Source organism: Cynocephalus volans, chromosome 8 (assembly GCF_027409185.1).
Source record: "Cynocephalus volans isolate mCynVol1 chromosome 8, mCynVol1.pri, whole genome shotgun sequence".
In the NCBI taxonomy this organism is placed as follows: domain Eukaryota; kingdom Metazoa; phylum Chordata; class Mammalia; order Dermoptera; family Cynocephalidae; genus Cynocephalus; species Cynocephalus volans.
Window position 1 is genome coordinate 14,034,717 of NC_084467.1, and position 23,409 is coordinate 14,058,125.

At 50.0% G+C, this 23,409-nt stretch overlaps 1 protein-coding gene across 1 annotated transcript in view; it reads left to right on the plus strand.

Annotated features, from left to right (window-relative positions):
• The window catches only part of IGSF21 (immunoglobin superfamily member 21), a 236,708-nt gene that overhangs the window by 207,532 nt on the left and 5,767 nt on the right, over positions 1 to 23,409 (plus strand). Inside the window, exons 5-6 of the mRNA XM_063107058.1 lie at positions 17,233 to 17,348; positions 19,864 to 20,338. Of these exons, the coding sequence (XP_062963128.1) occupies positions 17,233 to 17,348; positions 19,864 to 20,338 (591 nt within the window). The remainder of the gene's footprint in view (positions 1 to 17,232; positions 17,349 to 19,863; positions 20,339 to 23,409) is intronic.

Here is a 23,409-nt window from a genome sequence, read left to right on the forward strand (position 1 = left end):
AGGATTTATAGGGAGCTGGATCACTGCTTTCTAAGACCAGATTCTTGAACCCAATCTCTGGATTCCCAGTCCAGTGCTCCTCTCTAGAAAAGGGAGCAAATTCCCAGGATTGATAATTGGGGTGTCAAGGACCTCTCTTGACTTGAGAAGGAGAAATGTCTTTTCCTCCAAATGGGGAGGGGAGATCTGAGGGCTGAGAATAGCCCCAAACACCTGTTGATGTCCTGCAGGCCTGAGCCAAATGGAAATAGCATAACTCTGCTTCTCTGAGGGACACTGATGGGAAAGCAGGGATCCGTTTGCAGAACCCCCTTTCAGGAAGCCTGCCCATGCACAGGACAGCTGTGGGAGCATTGGCACCCATCAGGCAGAACCAGTGCACTGCTGTGTATATGGTGGTCCAAGGGGGAGGTTAGGTCAGTGGCTGGAGGCCACCACTGGTCTGAGATCACTGCGGGTCCTTGGGCAGGGTTGACGAGTTTCAGAGCCCGCTGCAGCCCCCTCCAAATTTCAGGACGCCTGCTGCGTGGAAAATGATCAGCTCATTCTCCTGACTTGGAGCCTGAGTGGAGGAACCTCCTGCTGGGTTTGAACTAATTACATTAACTGGCCCCAGGCAATTGCAGTGGCCACAGTCTCCAGGGAGTTCAGGCTGACTGCTCTGCAGAGACGTGGGTGGGTTGGGATCCAGGCCAGAGCTGCAGAGAATTCCTGGGGTATTGATGGGGAGAAGGTGTAAACCCAAACCTCCAGCTCCCATCCCAGAAGTCCCCAGTGTCTGAGGACCAGGCTTGGGCCGCTTTTGTCCCCCAGGCAAAAGGCTGAGCAGGCCTACATCCAAGCCCTCTCCCTTTCCCCATCCTCTTTCCTACCATGCTGGGTGAGTGACGTGCAAGTGATCCAGGTCCTCCCAACTAGGAAAGGAGTCTGGCAGCACCCAATTAGAGAGTTATCCCTCTATTAAATTGAGTTGACCCTAAGTAGAGTTTACTTCCTTAAAGAGTTGAGGAGTGGCTAAGGGTATGGGCTTTGGATTCAGACACGAATTTTCTACCCAGTTCTGCAATTAACAGTAATAAAGGTGGCTACTGCTTATTGAGCGTTTACTATACACACGCACTGTTCTGCTTACCACCTGCTATGTCATTCACAACAGCCCTCTGAGATAGGTTTATTATTACTTTCCCCATCTTACACGTGTGAAAACTAAGAAGTTAAAAAAACTGCCCAAGGACACAGATCTAATAGGGTAGAACTAGGATTCAAAGCCAGGCAGGCTGCTCCAAAGCCCATAGACCTAACCACTACACTCCACAGTTTATTTTACACGCCTCAGTTTCCCCTCTGCTAAATGGAGGTTACAGTGCTTGTTGGGGCATAAAATGTGACAGTCATGCGAAGAGCTCACAGTGAGCACTCATGAAAAGGGTAGCCGTGCTTACCTGCCACCCACTAGGCCCTAACCCTCACCCTATAAATGTCACTGAAGCCAGGGGCAGGGTCAGAGCTACCAAAAGTGCCCAGCAAGTCCAGCAAGATCTCTCTAAGCCAAGCAGTGACAACTCTGGCCCCCCCACTCAGTGCTGGCAAAGGAGATCAGGAAAGAGGATGGAGCCAGCTGCCCTAAGTCCAATCCCACCTCCTCCACAGTCTTGCTGTGACTTTTTCTCTCCAAGCCTCAGTTTCCCCACTTGGAAACTGGGGGTGGGAAGCTTCCTACCTCATCAGGCTGTCATAAGGAGTGAGTAAGATGGCGTATCTAAGTGCATAGAAAGAAGCTTCTCAGCCTGGATGCTGGCGTCACTACCAGGGCAGGGCAGGCAGTGAGCAGGGCAGAGGTGGCAGGAGCGAGCCCCAGGCTCAGGCAGTCAGTGCAGTGGCTGGACATAAGAGGCCTTCCCAGGCACAAGCCACAGGATGTGGGGACCAATTGGGAAGATGGGAACAGATGTGGGAGATACGGCGGACCTGGCACTGGATGGAAGTGATCCTCTAAGAAGGTCCCAGTGTAACCACATGACCTCACCCACAGCTGGCGACTGCAGGAAATGGGCCACCAGGGTGAAGAGGCCAGGGCCACAGACCTAGAGACTTCCGCAGTCTCCTCCCTGCCAGCCAGCGCTTCTGAAGGGGGCAGCGGATGGGCTGTTGGGGGGCCTGAGACAGCTGGCTGGGCTTGGCTGGAGTGGGGGCTGCAGCTAGGAGGACTAAGGCAGGAGTGGTCAGTGTCCTCCCAGCTGGATGTGAGCATGTTCCGAGACTGGCACTGTCGTCTTCCATGCCTAGAACTGGCCGGGAGCCTGGAGGATGGATGCCCACTCTGCCTGCCTGCCTGCCTGCCCGTGAGCATCCTAGTAGCTGAGGTCACCAGCTCAGAGAGGGCCAGACAGATGGATGTGGGGCTCAGAGGAGCACTTTGGAGCTAACTGGGTCATCTAGCAAGGACAGTCACTTCCCAGCTTCAGCCCCAAAGGTCCGAGCCTGCTGACTACCTCCTGGACAGGCTTCTAGAATCCTCCTTCCCTTCCTCTCTGAAACGAGGAGCGCCCTTGACTGCAGCCCACTCTGCACCCAGCAACAGGCCCAGCGTGTTCCGCCAGCTGTCCCGCTAATCCTCCCTACACACTGCAGGGCAGATCTTGTGATGCCTCAGTACAAATGAGAAAACTACAGACTGCTCAGAGAAGTCAAGGGACGTGCCCAATGTCCCACAGCAGTGAGTGAGGCTGAGATTTGAACTCAGATCTGCTGGGAGCCGGAGCCCCCGACTTTCCCAGTACACAAGGTTACCAGAAAGACAGAGGGACTTCCACCCTTCTGAGTGTGGAACAGTGGGGCAGTCACATGGGCCTCCGGATAAGGGCCTCTCCAGAGACAGCACAAAATAGTTGAGCTATACTGCCAGGTGGTCCTCCCAGCAGCCTGGTAGGTCAGCGGGATGGGAGTCAGTGTCCCCACCTTACAGAGGAGGAAACTGAGTCTGCTAATGAAAGGAAGCCTAGGGCTTGAACTCAGATATTCTCTGACTGTCACTCTCACTCCATGAGGACCTGAGCCCTGAGCTGGGGATGGAGACAGGGCCTTCACATCACTGGGCATGATTAGGAAAGCTACGTAACCTCTCTGACCCACAACTGTGACCAGAAGAACATAGGCAAGCAGCACATGCTTCTTTGTGCATCTTATCCCTGGGGCCACAGAGCTGATGTCACCAGTCCTTCCCCAAGGGGACTCAGAGTCTAGCAGGGAAACAGACAGACCATCTTTCATTCATTCACACTTACAGGTCTGTTGACTCAACCAATATTTATAAGCACCTACTATGTGCCTGCTGTGGGGAAAGGTCTGAAAGAGTCCCCATCTCCCTCAGGACGGCCACATGAGTTAGAGATTCATTTTAATACAGGACAGCCAGGACATAATATAACAGTGGTGAATTTTGCAGTTACAGAGTGTCAGACATTGCTCCAAGCACTTTAAATATATTCATTCATTTAATCCTCACAATCCTTAGGAGTTGGGTACTTCTAATATTCCCATTTTAATAAGTGAGAAGCCTGAGGCACAGAGAGGTTAAGTTACTTGCCCAAGGTCACACAGCAAGTAAGTAGCAGAGTTTGTTTTCAAACCCAAATCCCCTGGCTCCGGAGCCTCTCTACAACTTCTCATGAAATGGCTACCCTGCCTTCCTGAGCCAAGTGGAAGTGACTCATCTTCTGCTTTGAATTATCCAAGCAGGTGGCTGCAGCCCCCCCCCCGAGGCCCTCCCAAACTCCCTGGACCTTCTGTGTCACACTGACCAGGGCTCTCCTCTTGTTCCAGAGTTACATCAGCTCCAGCCTCCCAGGCCCTGCCAGAACAGGCCTGCAGGTGCATCATTAAACCTTGACAAGTGTTAGGTCAGTGCCATGTTTTATCCTCTCCACCACTGGGAGCCGGATTTAGTGGCTCCAGCAGAAGGTAAACTTCCCCTCCCTGGGACTGGCTCCTTAATTACAAGTGATATGTGGCTGTCGAAACTGCAGTGCCTCAGGCCCAGTGATTTAAGAAGCAGGCAGGAGGCTGAAGTTACAGGTGTTAACAGAGCTGTTTCAGGAGCTGGGCGAGCAGGGACCAGGGCGGCTGTGGGAGGCCATAAGGCGGCCCATGGAAGGATGTTCTTGGAAAGAAGGAAGTAATCCCATCACCTCGTGTACAGAAGGGGAAACTGAGACCAAGATCATGCTGTAAGTTGGCTGTGCCTAGGACTCAACAGTCCTGACTCTGCAGTGGATCCCTGGACTCAGTTTCCCCATCTATATATGAAAAGGCAGCATCACTTCATTCACCCCTAGGAACAATAATCACAATAATCTTAATAATAAAGCTAGCACTGTTTGCGTGCTTACGATGTGCCAGGCGTTACATTGAGTTCTCTGTGAGCTTTCCTCTAATTCTCACGATGGCTGGGGAGGTGGTGGTTAAAGGTATTCCCATTTTACAAAAGAGGAAACCAAGGCTCAGAGAGATGAAGCAACTTGCTTGAGACCACATGGCTGATGAGTGGCCACATGGAGATTCCAAGCCCCTCTCTCTGAATGCAGAGCCTGACCTCTAGTTTCCATGGATGACAAGAGGGTCGCAAGGAGTCTGTGAGTGATGGGGAAGACAGAGCAGGTTTCCAGGTTTCCAGAATTCCAGCAGAAGGAAAATAGGGATGATGGGGGAGGACTGGGGTGCAAGCTGAGAGGTATGGGAGTTCCCAGAAGGGAGAGTCTCCTCTAGAAGGAGGCATCAGGAAGGCTTCTTGGAGGAAGCGGCATGGAGGTGGCACTAGCAGGCTGGGGGAAGATAGGACAGGAGACACTACAGGCAGAAGGAGCTCTGTTGGCTACAGTGTGGGGGCAGGAAAGCATGGCAAGTGGGAGCACCCCTGCGCAGCAGGGACCCAAGGCATGGGGAAGGGGTAGGTAAGATTTGATAATGACAACATCAGTATCCACAGCTGCTGACATGTAGTCGGTGCTTGGCAGGTGCCAGGCAAGGATCTAACTACTTAACATAATGCTCACCGGAACCCTACCAAGTAGATATCACCACGATCCCATTTTACAGATGAGGAAACTGAGGCACAGCAAGGCTAAAGGACTTGTTAAGGTCACCCAACAAGTAGGTGGCAGAGCCAAAGTACAAATGTGGGCAGCCTGGCCCCGGAGCCCATGTAGGGTCAACTGCTGTGCCCAGTCCCAAGGGAGTAGGGGAGGGGAGGAAAGGACCTCCCAGGAAGGCTCTTCTCTCAAGCCCGGCTGCTGCCACTGTCCACTTGACTTGGTCACAGGCACAGAAGGAAAAAGAGGCCAGAACAGGGCCCTGAATCAGGGGTGTTCGCCCATCAAGTATGGGGAGCCTATGGCCAGGGTGCCTCAGGAGCTAGAAGGGCCCAGGGAAGCTCCCTGCCCCAGCCTCAGGAGTGGGGCACAGGGTGGGTAGAGAGGGTGTTTCCTGGGGAACAGTAGTGCATTCGCAGTCAGAGATGAGATAAGTGGCTGAGGCCCCAGCACACGGGGTCATGGCAGGGTCACCGGTGCTGGATCTCTAAGACCCCACCCCCACCCCCAAATCAAGCCCCTCTGCCTTGGCTAGAAGTTGGGTCCCTTTGGGAATGAAGCTCCACTCATTCACCCGGTTCTTTACAATGACACAATCCAGTAGATGTTCAGCAAAGCAAGTAGGGTTTAATGCGCCTCACAGAACCTGGCTGATAGGTATGTGAAGCTTCGTTATTTAAACTTTTTGGTAGGTTTGGAAATTTTCATAGTAAATTGTCAGGGAGGAAAAAATGCACAATCCTCTTCCTCCAATAATGCCCTTCTTGACAGCTCCTCCCCACCCACCTCCCTCATCTCCCCTGGAAATTGCTTTATGAGAAGCAATCGGCAAGAATGATTTACTTGCTCTCTGACTCGGGAAATCAATCCTAAAATGCTGATAGGACAGGAAAGGCTGCACGCAATGCCCCCTGGGAAATCTCCCGCAGGAGGAAAGCTCTGAGCTGAGGGGTGGGGTGGGGTGGGGTGGGGCTGGGGGGTAGGGTGGGGTGGGGCTGGGGTGCGGGGCTCTGTGGGCAGGTTGGTGGGGGTGGCCTGGGGGCTGAGCTTGTGGAAATGCAGGGGCCTCCTTACCATTGTTGAATGTGGGAGAATGAGTGGACCCTTAGATGGTGTCTGCCTGCATCCCTAACTGCTTAAATGAGGAAACTGAGGCCTAGAGAGGGGAAGTGACTGGCCAAGTCCCATAGAAAATCAGTGGCAAAGCTTTGACAGAAACTTCAGCCCCCTGACGCCCAGTTGATGCCTTTTACTAAAAAAGCTGTAAGAACTAGAATTTATTGTGTGCTTAGTGCCAAGTACTTCATGTCCCACAAGCACCCCCCATGAGACAGGCACCGCTGTCATCCTTCCTTCATGGGCAGGGCCCAGGAAGCCAAGCAACAGCCTAAAGGACATACCAGGGTAAGCTCTGTTCCAAGCCCCGGGACGCCCAGGCCCAGTGCTTGGAGGGACCCAGTTCTGCAGGAAGGGACAGAGGTTTTCTATGGTGGGGAAAGAGGAGGAGGATCGTCCCGGAGCCTCCAAGCCCCAGCCTGCTGCTCTCTGGAGGGAAGAGTGTGAGCCACTTGCAAGGAAAAACTTGAGCTTGGTGCTATTGCCACTTGCCAGACCTCGAGCATGCTTCCCCACTCGCCTCCCTAAGCTTCTGTGAGCTTCCAGAGGCTTCTTTCATCCTTGTAAAGCTGCAAATATGGCACCGGGTGAAATTGCCCATGTATATAACATACACCTCCGGGATATATTGAAAACATCCCCCAGATTGGCCAGCCTTGCTGCTATTTAAAATGGATTCATGTCACACCCCATAGATTTCATCTTTGTAGGAATGGCACCTATCGTGGGACTTAAACACATTCGCTCTATTGCTACATAAACTACAATGGTGTGGAAGAGCTGAGGGGGTCACAGGGGTGGCCACCCACAGGCTACAGGGCAGGCTGCCTTCAGCCAGCAAAACTCCAGGGCAGGGAGGGTCCACATGGGACTGGCGGCATAAAAGACCAATCAGAAAACTTGGAACACTGACAAGCAGCCAATCAAGGCATGAGTGGAAAGTTGTGCCAGTTGTGGGGGGCGGGGCTTTGGGGATTTGAGGTCCTTTGGTCCAATCAGTGTATAGGGCCAGGGAGACTCCAGAGAGTTCTAGCTGTCTGCCGAGGCCTGGAGAAGCTGGGCTGACGGTCTCCAATTCCCCAGAGGCTTTCCTTCTCTGTCAGTAATAATCATGCTACTGTTTACTGAGCACCTACTGTGGACCAGGACCTTAGCTCGCATAACACCATTGATTGGTTCTCATTATCTCTAATTTAGAGATGAGCCAACTGAAGCTTATGTAGGTCAAGGCAGTGGTTCGTGCACTTGAACTTGCATTGGAATCACCTGGATGGCTTGTTAAACCCCCGATGGCCGACCCCACCCTGGCCCAGGTTCAACGGGTCTGGAATGGGGCTGAAGAATTTACATTTCTTATTCTTCCTTTTTTTTATTTTTTTATTTTTTATTTTGACTGGTAAGGGGATCGCAACCCTCGGCACGGTGTTGTCCGCACCGCGCTCAGCCAGTGAGCGTACTGGCCATCCCTATATAGGATCCGAACCCAGGGACTCAGCGCTACCAGCGCTGCACCCTCCCGAGTGAGCCATGGGGTTGGCCCAGAATTTGCATTTCTAACAAGCTCCCAGGTGCTGCTGGTGCTGCTAATCTATGGAACACACTTTGAGAACCACCGGGTTAAATGAATAGTCTAGAAAATAGCACTAGAATACTAATCCAGATCCGACACAAAGCGTGTGGCCTGGCTTCCCTGGCACCGCTGAAGTGTGTGCAGGATTTTATTTCTCCATCAGCAGTAACGTGAATTGGATCCTGCTCTGCCCAGCCACATTGATTCATGCTGCCCCCGCCCCCTCCACCACCCCCCTGCTCCCCCAGAGCAGTCAGCCAGAGCCTCCAGTTGGGGTTGTTAATTTTATCTTCTACCACTGCGAAAGCAAATAGCTGGCAGGGAAGGGGCAAGGCAGGTGAGGGGAGCTGCCGGCAGGCTCCCGGTGGAGCAGTGGAGCAGGAGGCGGCGGGTCGATGCTGCCCGCAGCCACTGGTCCCTTCTGGACCCCTCTCCACTAAGAAAGTCCCTATCTCGGGGTGGGGAGGATCCGTGTAGTGACCTTGCTGTTGCATCAGCACTGGGGCTCCCACAGCCATTTTCAAGTTTGGGGGGTGGTTGAGCTTAGCTCAGCAGCCGCCACATAAAAGGGCCAGTGCAGCCCATATAAGCACAGACGCTACATTTATCTCTCCTGTCACCGATGACAGCTCCACTGGGGGGCTTTCTGTTTGTTTTTTACCCCCTTGGCTGCTGTTACTCCTCAGCTCAATATTTAATTTTCCCATAAACCAAAGAGTTGTGCTTTTTTCCCCCTCTTTTTCTTGCTGGAGACCTCCCTCCCATGGGTGGGGTCTGTCTCCTGAGGCCTCTGCTGGAAGAGAAGGGCTTGGGTGGGGCTGGAGATTTCGGCCCTTCCGAATCGGGCAGGGATTAAAGAGCAGGATGCCTGGGTCCCTCTTGCCAACTCATTCTCTTGGCAGATAATTATTGAGCAAATCCTTGTGTGCCAGGCACTTGGGATACGACAATAGACAAGGGGAGTCCCTGCCCTCATTCTAGTGGAGGGTGTCAGAGAAAAAGACAAGTATGTGAACCAATATATGACATAATTATGCATAGTGAGGCCATCTATGAAGAAAATAAAATTTTTCTCTGAGGCTTAAAAGGTGAGCAGGACTCAGCCATGCAAAAAGGTGAGTGAAGGGCTTTGGGCAGAGGAAGGAGCAGATGCAAAGGCCCTGGGGTTGGGATGAGTTTAGGGTGCTCATAGACCAAAAAGAAACTTCCGTGTGTTTGGAGCACAGTGAAGTGGGGAGGGTGTTGGGCAAGATAAAGGTGGAGATGGGAGCGGGGTGCACAGAATCGCAGGGTCATGGGGATTCCTTCTGCAGACAGGCTATGTGCTTGCCTGGGCAAACAAGGAAACAAGCAGGAATTGAAACTGAACTCCTCCTGCATGGCAGGCCCACACTAGCTCCGAGGTCAGGCTAAAGAAAGACAAAGCCCGAGCCCCCAGGGAGCACACAGTCTACTGGGGAGACAGATGTGGAACCAGGACAGAATGACAAGCAGTAATGAGTATGACAAGCACAGGATGCTCCATGCCCAGAGGACAGGTCTTAACCCAGGCTGGCAAAGTCTGGGAAGGCTGCCTGGAGGAGGTGACACCTGAGGCCAGCCCTAAAGGATGAGGCAGAGTTAACCAGCACAGGCAGGGCCCAGTATGTGTAGGGCCCAGAGCAAGTGAGGAAGGAAATGTGGGCAGCCAGCATGGCTGGAGCAGAGAAGCCTTCCTGGAGGAGGTGCTCTTTTGAGCAGCATCTTGAAGGAGCAAGAGGGAAACTGGTAGAGAGAATGGGAAAGAAACTGAGATGTGGGACCAAGAAAAAAAAGAAATTACATAGGAGACATAGAGGGACATTTATATTCATGGACACTTTTATATTAAGAAGGTAGTTTTCTTTTTCCTTTTTTGAAATATGGTGTAATGACTAGGAGCTGATTGAAAAGGAAGGCAGTCAATAGAGCAGGCATGCTGAGAAGAAAGAATGGATTTTCTGCGAATAATATAAATTTGAGTTTGTCTCTCCCCTCCTCCACCGCTCCCCAAAATCTAATTGATTACTACCCCATGATGAATGACACTCGGAGCAGGAGTGTGCTAAGTCCCTTCATAGACTGGTACCCAAGGAACAGGAGAAAGTATCCCTTCCTCGAGACACAAGCCACTCCTGGAGGGAACGAAATCCCCTATACATCCCTCTCAGCCAGGGGAGGGTGTGGGCAATTCAGAGGAAATATAAATAATCCCCTTCTGTTTGTTCAGCACTTCGCTTTCCTTTAGGAATATCTTTGTCCATTTTCTCATGTGCTTCTCCTCTTGAAAACCCTGGAAGCTGAAAGGTTGTCAGGGTATGTCTTATTGGATCCATTTTACAGAAAGGAAGACTGACGCCCAGAGGGGTCAGCCACTTTGCCCGAGGTTCCGTGGGATGTTGGTAGCAGAGCCCTGGGCTGCAACCTTGGTCTGACTTTATCAGTGGGGAGCTGGGGTGGGCCTCATGGTAGGAGCAGAAGTTAGAACAGGCATGGGGCAGATTTCCCTTTCCAAGAACGCTGGGCTTTATATCAGATCAGGTTTGTGTTCCCAAATTGCAAAGTCCCCGAGATGATTTACAGAGCAAAGAAGTGCCACCACATCGTCTTCAAAGTGAGTTACGATGACCGAAACAGAGTTCTGCTTTCAAAATAAAGACAGGCAATATTTCAGAGTTAATTTCATAAAACAGATCACCCAACCATTACCTCACTGTGTCGATGTTAACTGTCGAGTCTGAAATAACTTCAACTCCTGCCTCCCTTGGTGGTGGTGGAACAGAGGCAGTAGAGGCTGGCTGTGACATACAGCCATGTCAGATGGGAATCCACTCTACCTTTCAGATGCTAGACAAAATTAGTCAAGGAGATGGCTAGCTGCAATTCTCTGCACTTAAGGCAAAGTAAAACATAAACTGGAAAGTCTACTGGCTTGGGGGTCAATGGATTTAGAAGAGTTTTCTGGGGGTGGCCTTGGTTTGACCTTGAGGGTGGACTTAATAGAATAGGGGTGGCCCTTCCTATGCCCGGGTCTGGTGTTATGCAAGTGGAATAATGTGTCAGGAAGTGGTTTGTAAATCCTGAAGCTCTGCCCATGTCTAGGTTCTTACTACTGCACTACTACTAGTAGTATGGCTACTATGACCAGTGTGACGACAATGATGACTATCCTTCCCCAACAAAATATGCCTGCTTGATGTCTCTTCACCTGCAGGAGGGTCATTTCAGATGAACGGTGCTGATGGGTCTATTGAGCATGTTTACTCGCCACGCCCCACACCTGGAGAGCTTTGCAGTAGCACAGGCGTGTCTGCAGACACAGTCTCAAAGGCCACAGGAATGAGGCCCTAATGGTGGGCCATTGGACACCACCGTCCAATGGTGGTGGCAGAAGAGTGGGAGAGAGATTGGCTGGCCAGGGGTCTTTGTTGATGATTCTTTGCCATTATATGCCTCCTAAATCTCCTCTGGACACAGCTGAACATGGGCACGTAGCCTTGTTTTACTCTGCTCATTTTGGAACCCGACTTCATACTTGGGATCATTCTTGTCCAGGAAGTCACATGGACTTTATGTCTGCAGCTGGCTGCTCTGCCTTTGATTGGACACCGTGCCTGGGCCGTGGGATCTATCTCAGGCATAGGGCACTTCAAAGGCTGCTTGCTTTTGACCTTGGTCAGAGATTGTAATAGGAATGAGGATTGGCTGGAGGTGGGGATGGGATAGAGACAGAAATGAGGATTGAGTTGGGGATGAGGATGAATATGAGGCAGGGGACAGAGGTGGGGATGGAGGTGGGGATGGGATGAGGATGGGGATGGGCATAGAATGTCCCCCCAGGCTCACTGAAGCTTGAATTGTGTCCCCCAAGTTCTATGTATTAGAAATTTGTTCCCCACTGTGACTGTCGAGAGGGTGGGAAATCCTGTCGTGGTAATTGAAAGGTGGGCCTTGAAGAGGTGATTAAGTTGTAGGACTTGCCCTAGTGAATGGATTGATAATGGCATCATGAGCGTGGTTCTAAGGGCTTTAAAAGGAGAGCACATGAGAGTCTCCCTACTCTGCCATTCTCTGCCCTGTGAGACCCCTGGGTCACTGTCGCCACCACCAAGGCCTTCACCAGGTGTATTCCCTGGACTCTGAACTTCCCAGCCTCTAAAACTTTAAACAATAAATTTCATTTTCTTTACAAATTACCACCAATTCCAAGTATTTTGTTATAGCAACAGAAACAGACTAATACAGATGGGGCTGGAGATAGGTCCAGAGATAGGGACAGGGATGGAATTGCAGGTGGGGATGGGATTGGGGATGCAGATGGAGATGAGACAGAAGTGGAGAGAGATGTGGGGATGGAGATGCAGCTGGGGAGACAGAGTGAAGGGAGGCTGCAGGCGATGAGCCTGAGAAGCGGTGGGTTGTGTGGGAACGAGCGCTCTTCCTAGTCAAGGGAACGGAAAGCAAAGAGGAAGACAGACGGTGACAATGACGTGTGGGGTGAAGCATCCATAAGCAGCCAGGGACTCCCAGGTGTAGACAGCTCCCTGACTGCCTGCACTCAGAGCCCTCCACTAGGAGACAGGAGGCGAGATGCAGCATGACATTTTCCTAGGAGGGGTGACTGGGGAGTGTGTTGCTGGGGAGAGCGTGGGAAGCCTGGGCTGGCCATGCTGATATTAGCAGCTCCGCGGTGTCATCGTCCATACGACCGAAATCCGTTATTGTCTTATGAGCTTGATTAACTGTACATATTGCTAACACCTGCTCAGAAATATAACGAGGGATGGGAACACAGCTCCCAATCAGGGCCTGTGTGGGTGGTATGCGTGACTTGGGTGCAGATATCCAGAATGGAGATGTGTGTGTGTGCGCACGTGTGTGTTTTGGGTGGGGAGGAGGGGAGCTCTGTGCTATGCAAAGAACCCTGGCCAGAATTTGGAAGGTTCAGGCTCTGTCGTGAACTTATGGGGTGACTGTAGGCAAATCTGTGCCTCTCTCCCTGACCTCAGTTTGCTTACCCATCAAATGGAAAGTTTAGGCCAGAGCTGTCCCATAGAAATATCATGCAAACCATGCATGTATCTGTAAGTTCTCTAATACCCACATTAAGAAATGAGGAAAAACAGGTAAAATTAATATTAATAATATATGTGTTAAACCCAATATATCCAGCATATTATCATGTTCACAGGTAATGAATACAAAATATTAATGGCATGTCTCACACTCTTTTTTAAAAATTAAATCTTCAAAATTTGGTGTGCGTTTCACACTTACAGCACATGTGAACTTGAACAAGCCACATTACAAGTGCTCACTAGCCGCATGGGGTGAGTGGCCACTGGATTGCACAGTGCAAGTCTAGGGCATTTTCTGGTCTCTTCACTAAACTGTGAATGCCCAAAAGGCAGAGATCATGTTTTATCCTCCAAGTCCTTAGCAAGGAGTCTCAAATAAAGAATGTCTTAAATAAATAAATCAGACTGCTAATAAGTGCAGCTGATATATGTATTAGGAGCACTTTCAAAATACTTCGCAGTACCCTATAATTCCATTTTGCAGATAAGAAAACGGAGGCTTAGAGAGGTTAAGTAACTTGCTCAAAGTCACCCAGCCGGTGAGTGGTATAGCTAATCTCTGATCCCTGGGTCGTGTGACCTAGAGCCCACACTGCCCCCTCCCCGCCAGGCACTTTTTCCTTATTTCACATGTTGTGCAGGGTGCACTCATCATTCCAAGTCTACAACCATGTGTCCAGGTATCTGGGGAGTGGGTTGAGCCTGAGAAGACAAGCCCCACGCTGGAGGCCCCCAGGCTGTCACTGTTGACCTGTAGGGACATACAAGTTCAGGCTTTTTCCGCCCTGCCTGTAAGCAGTCCTCATTCGCTGGCTCCTGTTCTGTCACATGGGGCGGGTAGTGCCAAGGGCATCCTCCTCCGACCCCCGGCATCCAGGGCACGGTGGATAGAAGAGTGATGGCCACATTGAGGTCTTGTTAGGACACTACAAGGTCTGTGCTGCCTCGGGGTGGAGGCCGTCCCCTAACTCATGTCCTGGCTCCAGCCAACAGCCTCGACCCCCTATGGAAGGCTCCAGTGCTCTCTCCAGTGCACACCGGCCAGGTGGCGGCCTGCTGGAGATATGCAATGGAGAAAGACTTGGGTGGTCAGGTGCCCCACATGTCCAAGACCCTTGTGCAGGGTCCCGGCCCACTGACTGTGCTCCAAGCCAACTGCAGCTTCAGTCTGAGCTTCAGAAGCCCAGCAGTCAAGTAGCCTCAGCCCTGATGGCTCATGTCCAGATGGCAAGGGAGACGCACAGCATTAACATAAAAGTTTGTACATACACATATAAAAAACAGTTTGGTCTTCTGTTAAGTCTCTTACAGTTTAAAGTTATGTAAATGACATACAAAGAAACAGTTACCGTAAAAACATACGAAAGGGGAGGGGAGAGGTGCAGGGTCGCCTGCCCAGATTCAGTGCTCCAGGCAGGCACATCGGTGACTTGGGGGCTGGGCAGCAGAGTGGCTTGATCCAAGCCGGCCTCTGCCTGCCTTGATTCTGCTCTCCGAGCCGGTGCCCACCTCACATCACTCTTGGAGCTTTTCATTACAGATCCTTCTCAGAGAGCCGAATGCTAGCTCTGCAGCTCCAGCGCCCAGCTCCAGCGCAGGGGCCATCGTCAGATGTGCAGACTGTGCCGGCCAAGGGCCCTCAGCCATTGGTCTGGCCCGAGGTGGGGGGCCGGCAGTACCTTGGGAGGTCTGAGTACCTCCATTTGGCCCCAGGTGGCTGGTCGTCCTCGCCTAGGTGTAGAGCGCACATTCTCACCCACTGTCTTGTGCTACTTCTCTTAGTAATAGTGATACAAATGATACTAATTAAGATTGCTAACCTGCATTTCAGGCACCTTTGAAGCCTCATGGCATTTACTCCTCAAAGCAGTGCTCTAAGGAAGGTTCTAGGTGTCTATCTCTGTTTGTTCAAGGAAGCTAAGAAGACATGAACGAGTGATTTTAAAGGTGCTCCCTGCCTAGTTCTGAGCCGTTAGGATTCTTGAAGGGGATAGTTACACCTGCACACGTGCTATCCCGAGCAGAAGCAGAGTTTTTATGCTTAGCTCTAACTGGTGTGATCCCTAAATTCTGGGGCAACCAAGTCAACTAGAGCCACCTACAGGCGCAGTTCCCGAGGGACTGGATTATGAGGAATGCATCCATGGAAGCTGAGATGTGCCAGGTAAGTGAGTGTTCCCAGTGGCTAAAATGTATACTTGGGTCTAAAGGCATCAACAGGTACAAGCTCTCCTTGTCTTTCCCAAGGTTGGGCTGGCACAGCTTTGCTTCAGAGTCTGGGCTCTGGAGCCAGACTGCCTCGGTTCACACTGGCTCCAAGAACCTGGGCAAGTTCCTTCACCTCTTGTTTCTCCTTCTGTAAAATGGGAATAAATAAACCCACCTCATAGACTGATGTTGAGGATTAAAGAAATTCATGTACGTTAAGAGCTTAGAACAGCTCCTGGTTCATAAGTGTTAGCCATTGTTGGTTCTTGCTGTGGGATCCAGGTTTTCAGCTAAGTTCTGGAAAAGTTAGATGGCAGAATCTGCAACCTCTAGGTAATTGAAGTGTTCTGGTGTATTTTTCTCTTCTCAGAATTCCTACCCCACTTACCATCTGTTTATATGATCTTACACTTAATTACAATTCTCCGTCTTTTGCCCACCGCATGTGGTGGCTGCCCAGATGAATGAATGAATGACTCATACCTGGCTTCATTTCACTAGGCCTTAAATAGAGTTGCCCGTGTGTCTGTTACCCCCACCAGATGGTAAGCTTCTCAACGCAGTCTTTTCTGTCACTGGCCACCTACAGCGTGCACTTGGCACCATGCCCGGCACCTAGTAGGTGTCAGGAAATGTTTGTCGAATTTAATTAAACTTAACTGGAGTGAAAACCCCCTGCAGGAAGGAAAGGCCCACACCTCTTCATTTTCTCTGCTTCTCCCCTGCTCGTGACCCAAGGCTGGGTAAGCCAGAACTGACAGCTTTTCCCGAGCAAAGTTCTAAGATTTTGGCTCTATTCTGCTGATTATGAGGGGGTTGGGGAAATAATTGTAAATATCATAATAACAGCAAATTCCTACCATGTGCTAAGCCCTTTCTCATCCATTAGCTGGTTTCTTCCTGCAAATATGTCTGCCAAGTTTTGTTCCTATTTAACAAATCAGGGAACTGAGGCTCACAGTTTTGGTAACTTGCCTGAGGACATAAAGGTGGTGGTGACCTAGCTGGGATTTGGACCCAAGTGTGCTCAGCAGGTGCCCTTTCCAATACCCCACAGTGCCCGGGAGTGCGGGCTTTGGCCAACCAGCCATTGGCAGTGGGTGAGGACAGAAGAGAATTGATCTGGTGGGAGGGGTGGCCAACCAAAATTAAATGACTTCAGTAAAGAAAGGGAGGGAAGACTCCTCGTCCTAAATACCTCTCAAAGTCATCTACTCCTTGTCTGCTGCTCCCACTCAAATCTAATCTACCATCCTCTCTAGCCTAAATTCACACAGTGTGTTTTCAGTCTCTCCAAAATGCAAATAGCATCATGTCACATCTTTTTCTTAAAACCTTCAATGGCTCCCCACTACTCTCAAGATAAAGAAGAAAAACTCATAACAGGTGGTATGCTGGTAGACAGCTCTCTGGGGGTTGGGAGAGAGGAAGGAAAATCAAGCCCTGATTTGTAGCGGTTGCCGATTTTTGTGGTGTAAAGATCCCCACCATGGCCTACTTCAAGTTAGCAAGAGTTTAACAGCTGGTCCACAAAATTCCTGAAAATGTCAAAATCAGCTCCACCAGTGGGAACTGGCTCCAGTACACCGTGATGAGTCATAACCCCCTGCCAGCAGACCACATGCTCTGTGCCCTGCCCATCTGCCCAGCCCCACTGGGCATCACATTCCTGCCGGCCCACCCTTCCGCACCACCACCACCATGGGCCAACCTGCCATCAAGCCTTTGCACATGCTGTTCTTTGCACCTGCCTTGCTGTCTTCTGCCTACTGTTGCTTTCTCAGCTCACAGGACAAGTGCGACTTCTTCAGCAGTGTCTTCTCAGAACTCCCAGGCTGGGGCAGGGTCCCCCTAACACAATGTGACCGCTTCCAGTACCTGATGTACAACGCTTGTACCCATGTGATCTTTCAATTCTTGTGTCTTCCCTGCTAGGCTGGAAACCCCAGGTGGACAGGGCCCCTGTCTGTATTTCCAGCAAGGGACATCATTCTCCCTGTAGTTGATGCTGATGGCACACCCTGGGGCTGTGCCACATTTACCCTCCCCCACCCTCAGCACCTAGCAGGGAACCTGGCCCATCTCGGGTGATCAGTGAACTTTTCCTGAATGTTCCAGTTAAGCCTTTGTCTTCCTCTGCTTCCCTTCTGGGCAGCTCCTCCCACCTCCATCGAAGTGGTGGCTGCTGACACACCCGCCCCGTTCAGCCGCTACCAAGCCCAGAACTTCACACTGGTCTGTATCGTGTCCGGAGGGAAACCAGCGCCCACGGTGAGTACTGCTGAAGCACCCAGCCCCTGCCCATCTGCCTGCCCACCCTGCTTCATGGCTTGTCCAGCTGCAGGTGTCACACTGTGCCCAGAGAGGGCGTGGCCCGTGGAACTTGAGTCTGCCCCCATGTGCCTTGGGCTGGCCCGTGCACTCACCTGATCCACCCAGGCCCCTGTGTGCCTCCCTTGCTCCCACTCTTCCTGGACCCGGAGTCCTGGGCCTCCACAGCAGGAATGGGTCTTCAGCAGAGCCCCGCATTCAGCACACCTGCCCTGTCATTGAGCGGGTAGGCAACGAAGGAGAGGGTGCCCAGAGAGAGGAAGGGACTTGTCTCCCATGGCATGCTTGACAGGGCTGGGATGCAAGTTCATGTCCTCAGGCTCCAAGTGTGCGGGGTTTTCAGGAAGCCCACCAGGAAGCATGGAAGAGAGGGAGGGAAGAGGGGACGAATTCCTTTCTTGGCCAACTCCTTCTCACTAGACCCAACCTAATTTCTTTGAAGTCTGTCGATCAGCTTATGAGTTATTTTCATGGCCCTTGAGGGGGCTGGGTGGGATGTGCGAGCCCCACCTGAGCATCTAGAGAGCTGGTCACTGGCTCTGCCATGTCCCCTGAGTGACCCTGAGCAGGAAGTCCACCCCTTCCCCATCACTGCTTCTCAGTTTCTCTAAGGGGGACAAGGGGCTGGACAATATTAAAGTTTTTCAGCTATTTTAGAAGCATCAGGACCCTTTTGGTCTAAATTACATACCTGGAAGCTCCATGTATACAACACTTCAAAGTGAAGGGCAGCCAAGTCACCTGGATCGGTCCCTGAAGCACCTCTGTGGGTTCCATGGAACCCATATTGAGAACCTATGGGCTACATACTCCTGAGGACCCTTTCAGTTTTGACATTGTATAATTCCTTGGCTCTTGACCCTAGGAGTTTAAAACATCACTAGGATTTAGCAAGGCATGGAGTTTGAACAATGGGTACATAGGGTCAGAGTTCAAGGTGGAGTGGCAAAGAGTTCCCCTCATTCTAGATCTATCTCACAGGCATGGTCCAGTGGCGTGATCTTGGGGACCTAGGCCAGTTGGAAAGCAGAGGTGCATGAGCATAGGGGGGGCATAGGCAGGTGTGCAGAAGCAAACCATATTCCTGAGACAGGAAAAAGTAGCTTCAAAAGCCACCAATTGCTGAAAGCAGGACAGGGCCCCCAATTTTCCCTTTTGGAGTCCATAAAGAGGTCTAGTCTCCCTAAAATCAGGGAAGCTGTTTTTTTTCCTCCAAAGAAAAATTTCTTTCCTTGTATGGCACAAAGAGAGGATTCTCACAGCCCTGGAGCTGTGAGAAGACACCCTACTCTCCAACCCCCTTGTCTGCTGCCAATTAAGACATACCAATAAAATATTCAGACATATTATATTTATATATGTGCATATACATTAAAGATCCTCATCCCCCCACATTCCAGGCATCTTACATTTGCCTGGGACGTCAGAACTTGAAAGAAAAATTCTTTGATATAAATTACAAACCTGCTTTTGAAGCACTTTTCTAAAAAAAAAGAAAAGAAAAGAAAGGAGAAAAAAATGCCAAAGCAGGCTATTATGTGCATAAGAGACTCTTCGTTGGAGTTACAAACTCTGGCAGGTTCTCTGCATCCCACATTTCATTTACCACCCCCCTTCCTCTCCCTCCTCCCTGGTCCCCGCACCCCCCTTTCCTTCCCCGTGGCTTCCTCCCCCACAACCTGCATCCATCCACAAGAGCTGCTTCCTGTGCTCCTCTCTGCCTGTCTTGTATCGATTTATTTATCTGATTTATTAAAAAATACACCCAATCCCCACAGGCCTCTGGGCGCATGTACCAAAATAAAAAGACAGCAAATTAAATTAAATGCCGCCTCTCAAAACTTGAATTCCCCATTAGCAGAGAAAGCGAGAAGACGTTTGCCTCGTCCCCACACCTAGCTTCCTCCCACACATGCATCTGTTTTCTGCCTTCCATCTCTGAGATGTGAACACACACGCGCACGTGCACACATGTGTGCACACACACACGGGTCCTTTCTTTCTTCCTCTTCCGACATCTCATTTAATCTCGGGTGCCATCCATTTCTCTCTCACACTTATGCCTTCCTCACAGGAGCATGGACCACCTCATTGGAGTGCAGGTGGCCGCATGACTATATCCAAGCCCCTGTTTCCCCACATTGTTACACTGGAGCACTCGACACCCCCACAAAGTGGATGTTCTTATTCCCCTTTACAAATGAGGAAACTGAGGCTCAAAAAGTCTCACCAGTTGGTAAATGATGGAGTTGGGCTAAGGCTCTGCCACCAGGACCTGTGTGGGTTCCCATTGTACCGTGCTGGCTCATAGTTTTGGGGGGGAAGCTTATCTACAAGACTACTAGGAGAAGGCTCTGGAAGAACTGACACCCTGTGGCCAGTTTATCTGAGAGCCCACGGGGAGGTTGAGGCCATTTGCACGAAATCTTTTCCCACACCCTCCTTGCAATTTCAGGTTTATTTCAAACGCGATGGGGAACTGATCGACGCGGTGCCCCTATCAGAGCTACCAGCTGAGAGCTCTGGCCCCCTCCAGGACAGCAGGCCCTTCCGCAGCCTCCTGCACCGTGACCTGGATGACACCAAGATGCAGAAGTCACTGTCCCTTCTAGATGCTGAGAACCGGGGTGGGCGTCCCTACACGGAGCGTCCTCCTCGTGGTCTGACTCTGGATCCCAGCGTCCTCCTCCAACCAACCACTGAGAACATCCCAGAGACGGTCGTGAGCCGCGAGTTCCCCCGCTGGGTGCACAGCGACGAGCCGGTCTACTTCTTGCGGCACAGTCGCATCCCAGGCAGCGACGGCACTGTGGAGGTGCGTGCCCTGCTCACCTGGACCCTCAACCCGCAGATCGACAACGAGGCCCTCTTCAGCTGCGAGGTCAAGCACCCAGCGCTGTCGATGCCCATGCAGGCAGAGGTCACGCTGGGTAAGGCTTGCTCAGGGACCTTTTGCAGAACAGAACACCCTGCTAAGCTGGGTGTTGGGAAGAGACTGTGTTCTCTCTCGGGCTGCTGGTAGCCAGGGTTGAAAATGGAACCTGGAAGTCATAGGGAGGTTTGCTGGGTAAGTGAAGAACACTCAAGAGCTGAGTTTCTTAAGGGAGAGTCACTGAGGCAGGCCAGAAACATAGAAAGTCAGAGTGAGGGCCAGGGTAGACCAAGTCAAGGTCAAGAACACAAAGGGTCAGGGGAAGTTTGTTGGATCAAGGAGAGGAACTTGGGAGGTCACGGCAAGATCAGAAGGTTTTCTAGATCACAGTCAGGAACATGGGAGGGAATAAAAAGGTTCTCTGGATTGAATAAGAGACCAGAACTCAGGGGACAGTTGCTAGATAAGAGTCATGAACCTTGGAGGGTACAGGCTTGCTGGATCAGGGTCAGGAATACTGACGATTATAGGAAGCTCTGCCAGGTTCCTGTGTGCCAGGTCAGAAATGCATAGGACATGGCAGGGCCAGGGCATGTCTTCCTGCAATGGGCCTTTGCCCCTGCTATTCCCTTGCCAGCTCAAATGCCACCTCTTCCAGGAAGTCTTTTATGATCCTCCACCAATCCTTCCAGATGAATGTGCCTTTTTTGAGCTCCTGTCTCGCTGGGTTTGCACCTTTCATTTAAACTGGTCTTTCTGTTTCAACTTTTGCCCCATTCTATTCTTGACCCTGATCCAGCTACTTAAGATGTAACTCAGACCATGACAGTCATTGGTGGTCCAAGAACCTATCTCAGTAGATGGCAACTACATTCTTCCCATTGATTGAACCAGAAACTTTGGAGCCACTCACTGTTCCCACTTGTTTCTCATATCCCATACCCAAGCCATCCCCACGCCCTGGCAGCTCAACCTCAGAAGATGTCCCAAATCTGCCACTTGTCACTGTTTCCTCTCCAGCTGCCCAATCCAAGCACCATCCATTCATGCCTGCATTATCACAGGAGCCCCCAAACTGGTCTTTCTGCTTCAACTTTCACCCCATTCTATTCTCAACCCTGATCGAGCTACTTGAAATATAAATCAGATCATGACACACAAATACACCTGCCCAAAACCCTCAGTGGTAAATAGATTGATATAACAGATTAGAGTCCAGAAATAGACCCACATATATCCAGTCAATTGATTTTTGACAAAGACTCCAAGTCTGTTCAATGAGGAAAGAGAAGTCTTTTTAACAAATGGCCCAGAAACAACTGAGTAAGCACAAGCACAAAATGAACCTAGACCCCTACCTCACACATGAAAATTCATTTGAAATGAATCAGAGATTTAAATGTAAAAGCCAGCATCATGAAGCTAGAACAAAACAAAGAAAAAATATCCTTGTGACACTGGAGTAGCAAGGATGTCTTAAAGTGGTTCCAAAAAACACTAAATGAAACATTGAAAATTGGCATATTGGACTTGCTCAAAATCCAAATCTTCTGCTCATGAGAAAATATCTTCAAGAAAATGAAAAGACAAACTATGTAATGAGAGAAAATTCTCTTGATATGCATATCTGATGAAGCACTTGTATCCAGAATATATAAAGAGCTACTACAAATCAATAATGAAAGACAGCCCACTTTTTAAAAACATGTATAAATACACATGGCCAAAAAGCATATAAAAAGGTGTACAACGTTATCAATCATCAGAAGGATGAAGATTAAACCACAATGAGATACATTTCACAACCTTTAGACTGGCTAAAATTTTAAAAACTGACAATGCCAAATGACGGCAAGAACGCAGAACAATGAGAACCCTCACACATTGCTGGTGGGAATATAAAATAGTGCTATTACTTTGGAAAACTGGCAGTTTCTTACAAAGATAAAAATACCCCTACCCCATGATCCAACAATGCCACTTCCAAGTATTTATGCAGGAGAAATGAAAACACATGTTCACTAAGACTTGGGCATGAATGATTACAGCAGCTTTATCTATGACAATAACAACAACAATGAAACTGTAAATAAAACAAATGTCCATAATGAGGAAAATAGATAAATGGCTGTGTGGTATATTCATATAATGAAGCATTTCTCATCAGTACAGATGATTGAACTCGTGATACATGCATCAGCATGGATGGAGCTCAGAAACTTACATTGAGCAAAAGAAGCCAGACATTATTAAAGAGAATCTACTTCATGAGTCCATTTATATGAAATTCTAGAACAGGAAAACCAATCTCTGTTGATAGAAATCAGAACCGCATTTACCTGTGGGGAGTAGAGACTGCCTGGAAGGAGGTGCCGGCAACCCTCTGGAGTGACAAGAATATTCTACAGTTTAGCTGGCATGATGGTCACACAGGCATTCACATTTATTAAAATGCATCAAATTGTGCACTTAAGAATGGTGCATTTCCCTGTAGGTAAATTTTGTCACAATTAAAAAATATATGAAAAATAGGAAAAAAACAAAAACAGCTCACCAGACTGCCATCTCATCTCAAACCAAGTCCCAGCTCCTCACCTTAGCTTCTAAGGGGCTCATGTTCCATGACTAACTCTTCCAGCTGCTCAGTCTGCTCAACCTCAGGGCCTTCCTTCTTTATTCCTGAGCATGCCAAGCTCAGGCCGTCCCTATGACTTCGCACTGGCTTTCCCTTCTGCCTAGAACGGTCTTCCCCCACATGCTCTCAATTCCTCTCTCATTCAGGCCTCTGTTCCAGTCTTGTACTCACAGCTCCTTCCTTGAGCACTCTGTCTAAAGCAGCTTCTTCCTCCTGCCCCTTCAGCCTTTCAACTTGCTTTGCTTTCTGGCCTAGCACTCAGCTCCTCTTGCAAGTAAGGTCTGTATTCCATATTGTCTGGGTCCCTGGAATTTAAACAAGAATTTAAGTCGCATGTGGGCAGGGTTTGGTCTGCCTTGTTCACATGGTACAGACCTCAGGACAATCCCTAACATATTACTTAATAAACACTTGTTTAATAAGAAATTAATTAATACAAGTACTTTTCTGTGTGTTGTGAAGATTAAGGCAATGCATATAAAGTGCTTAGCGTG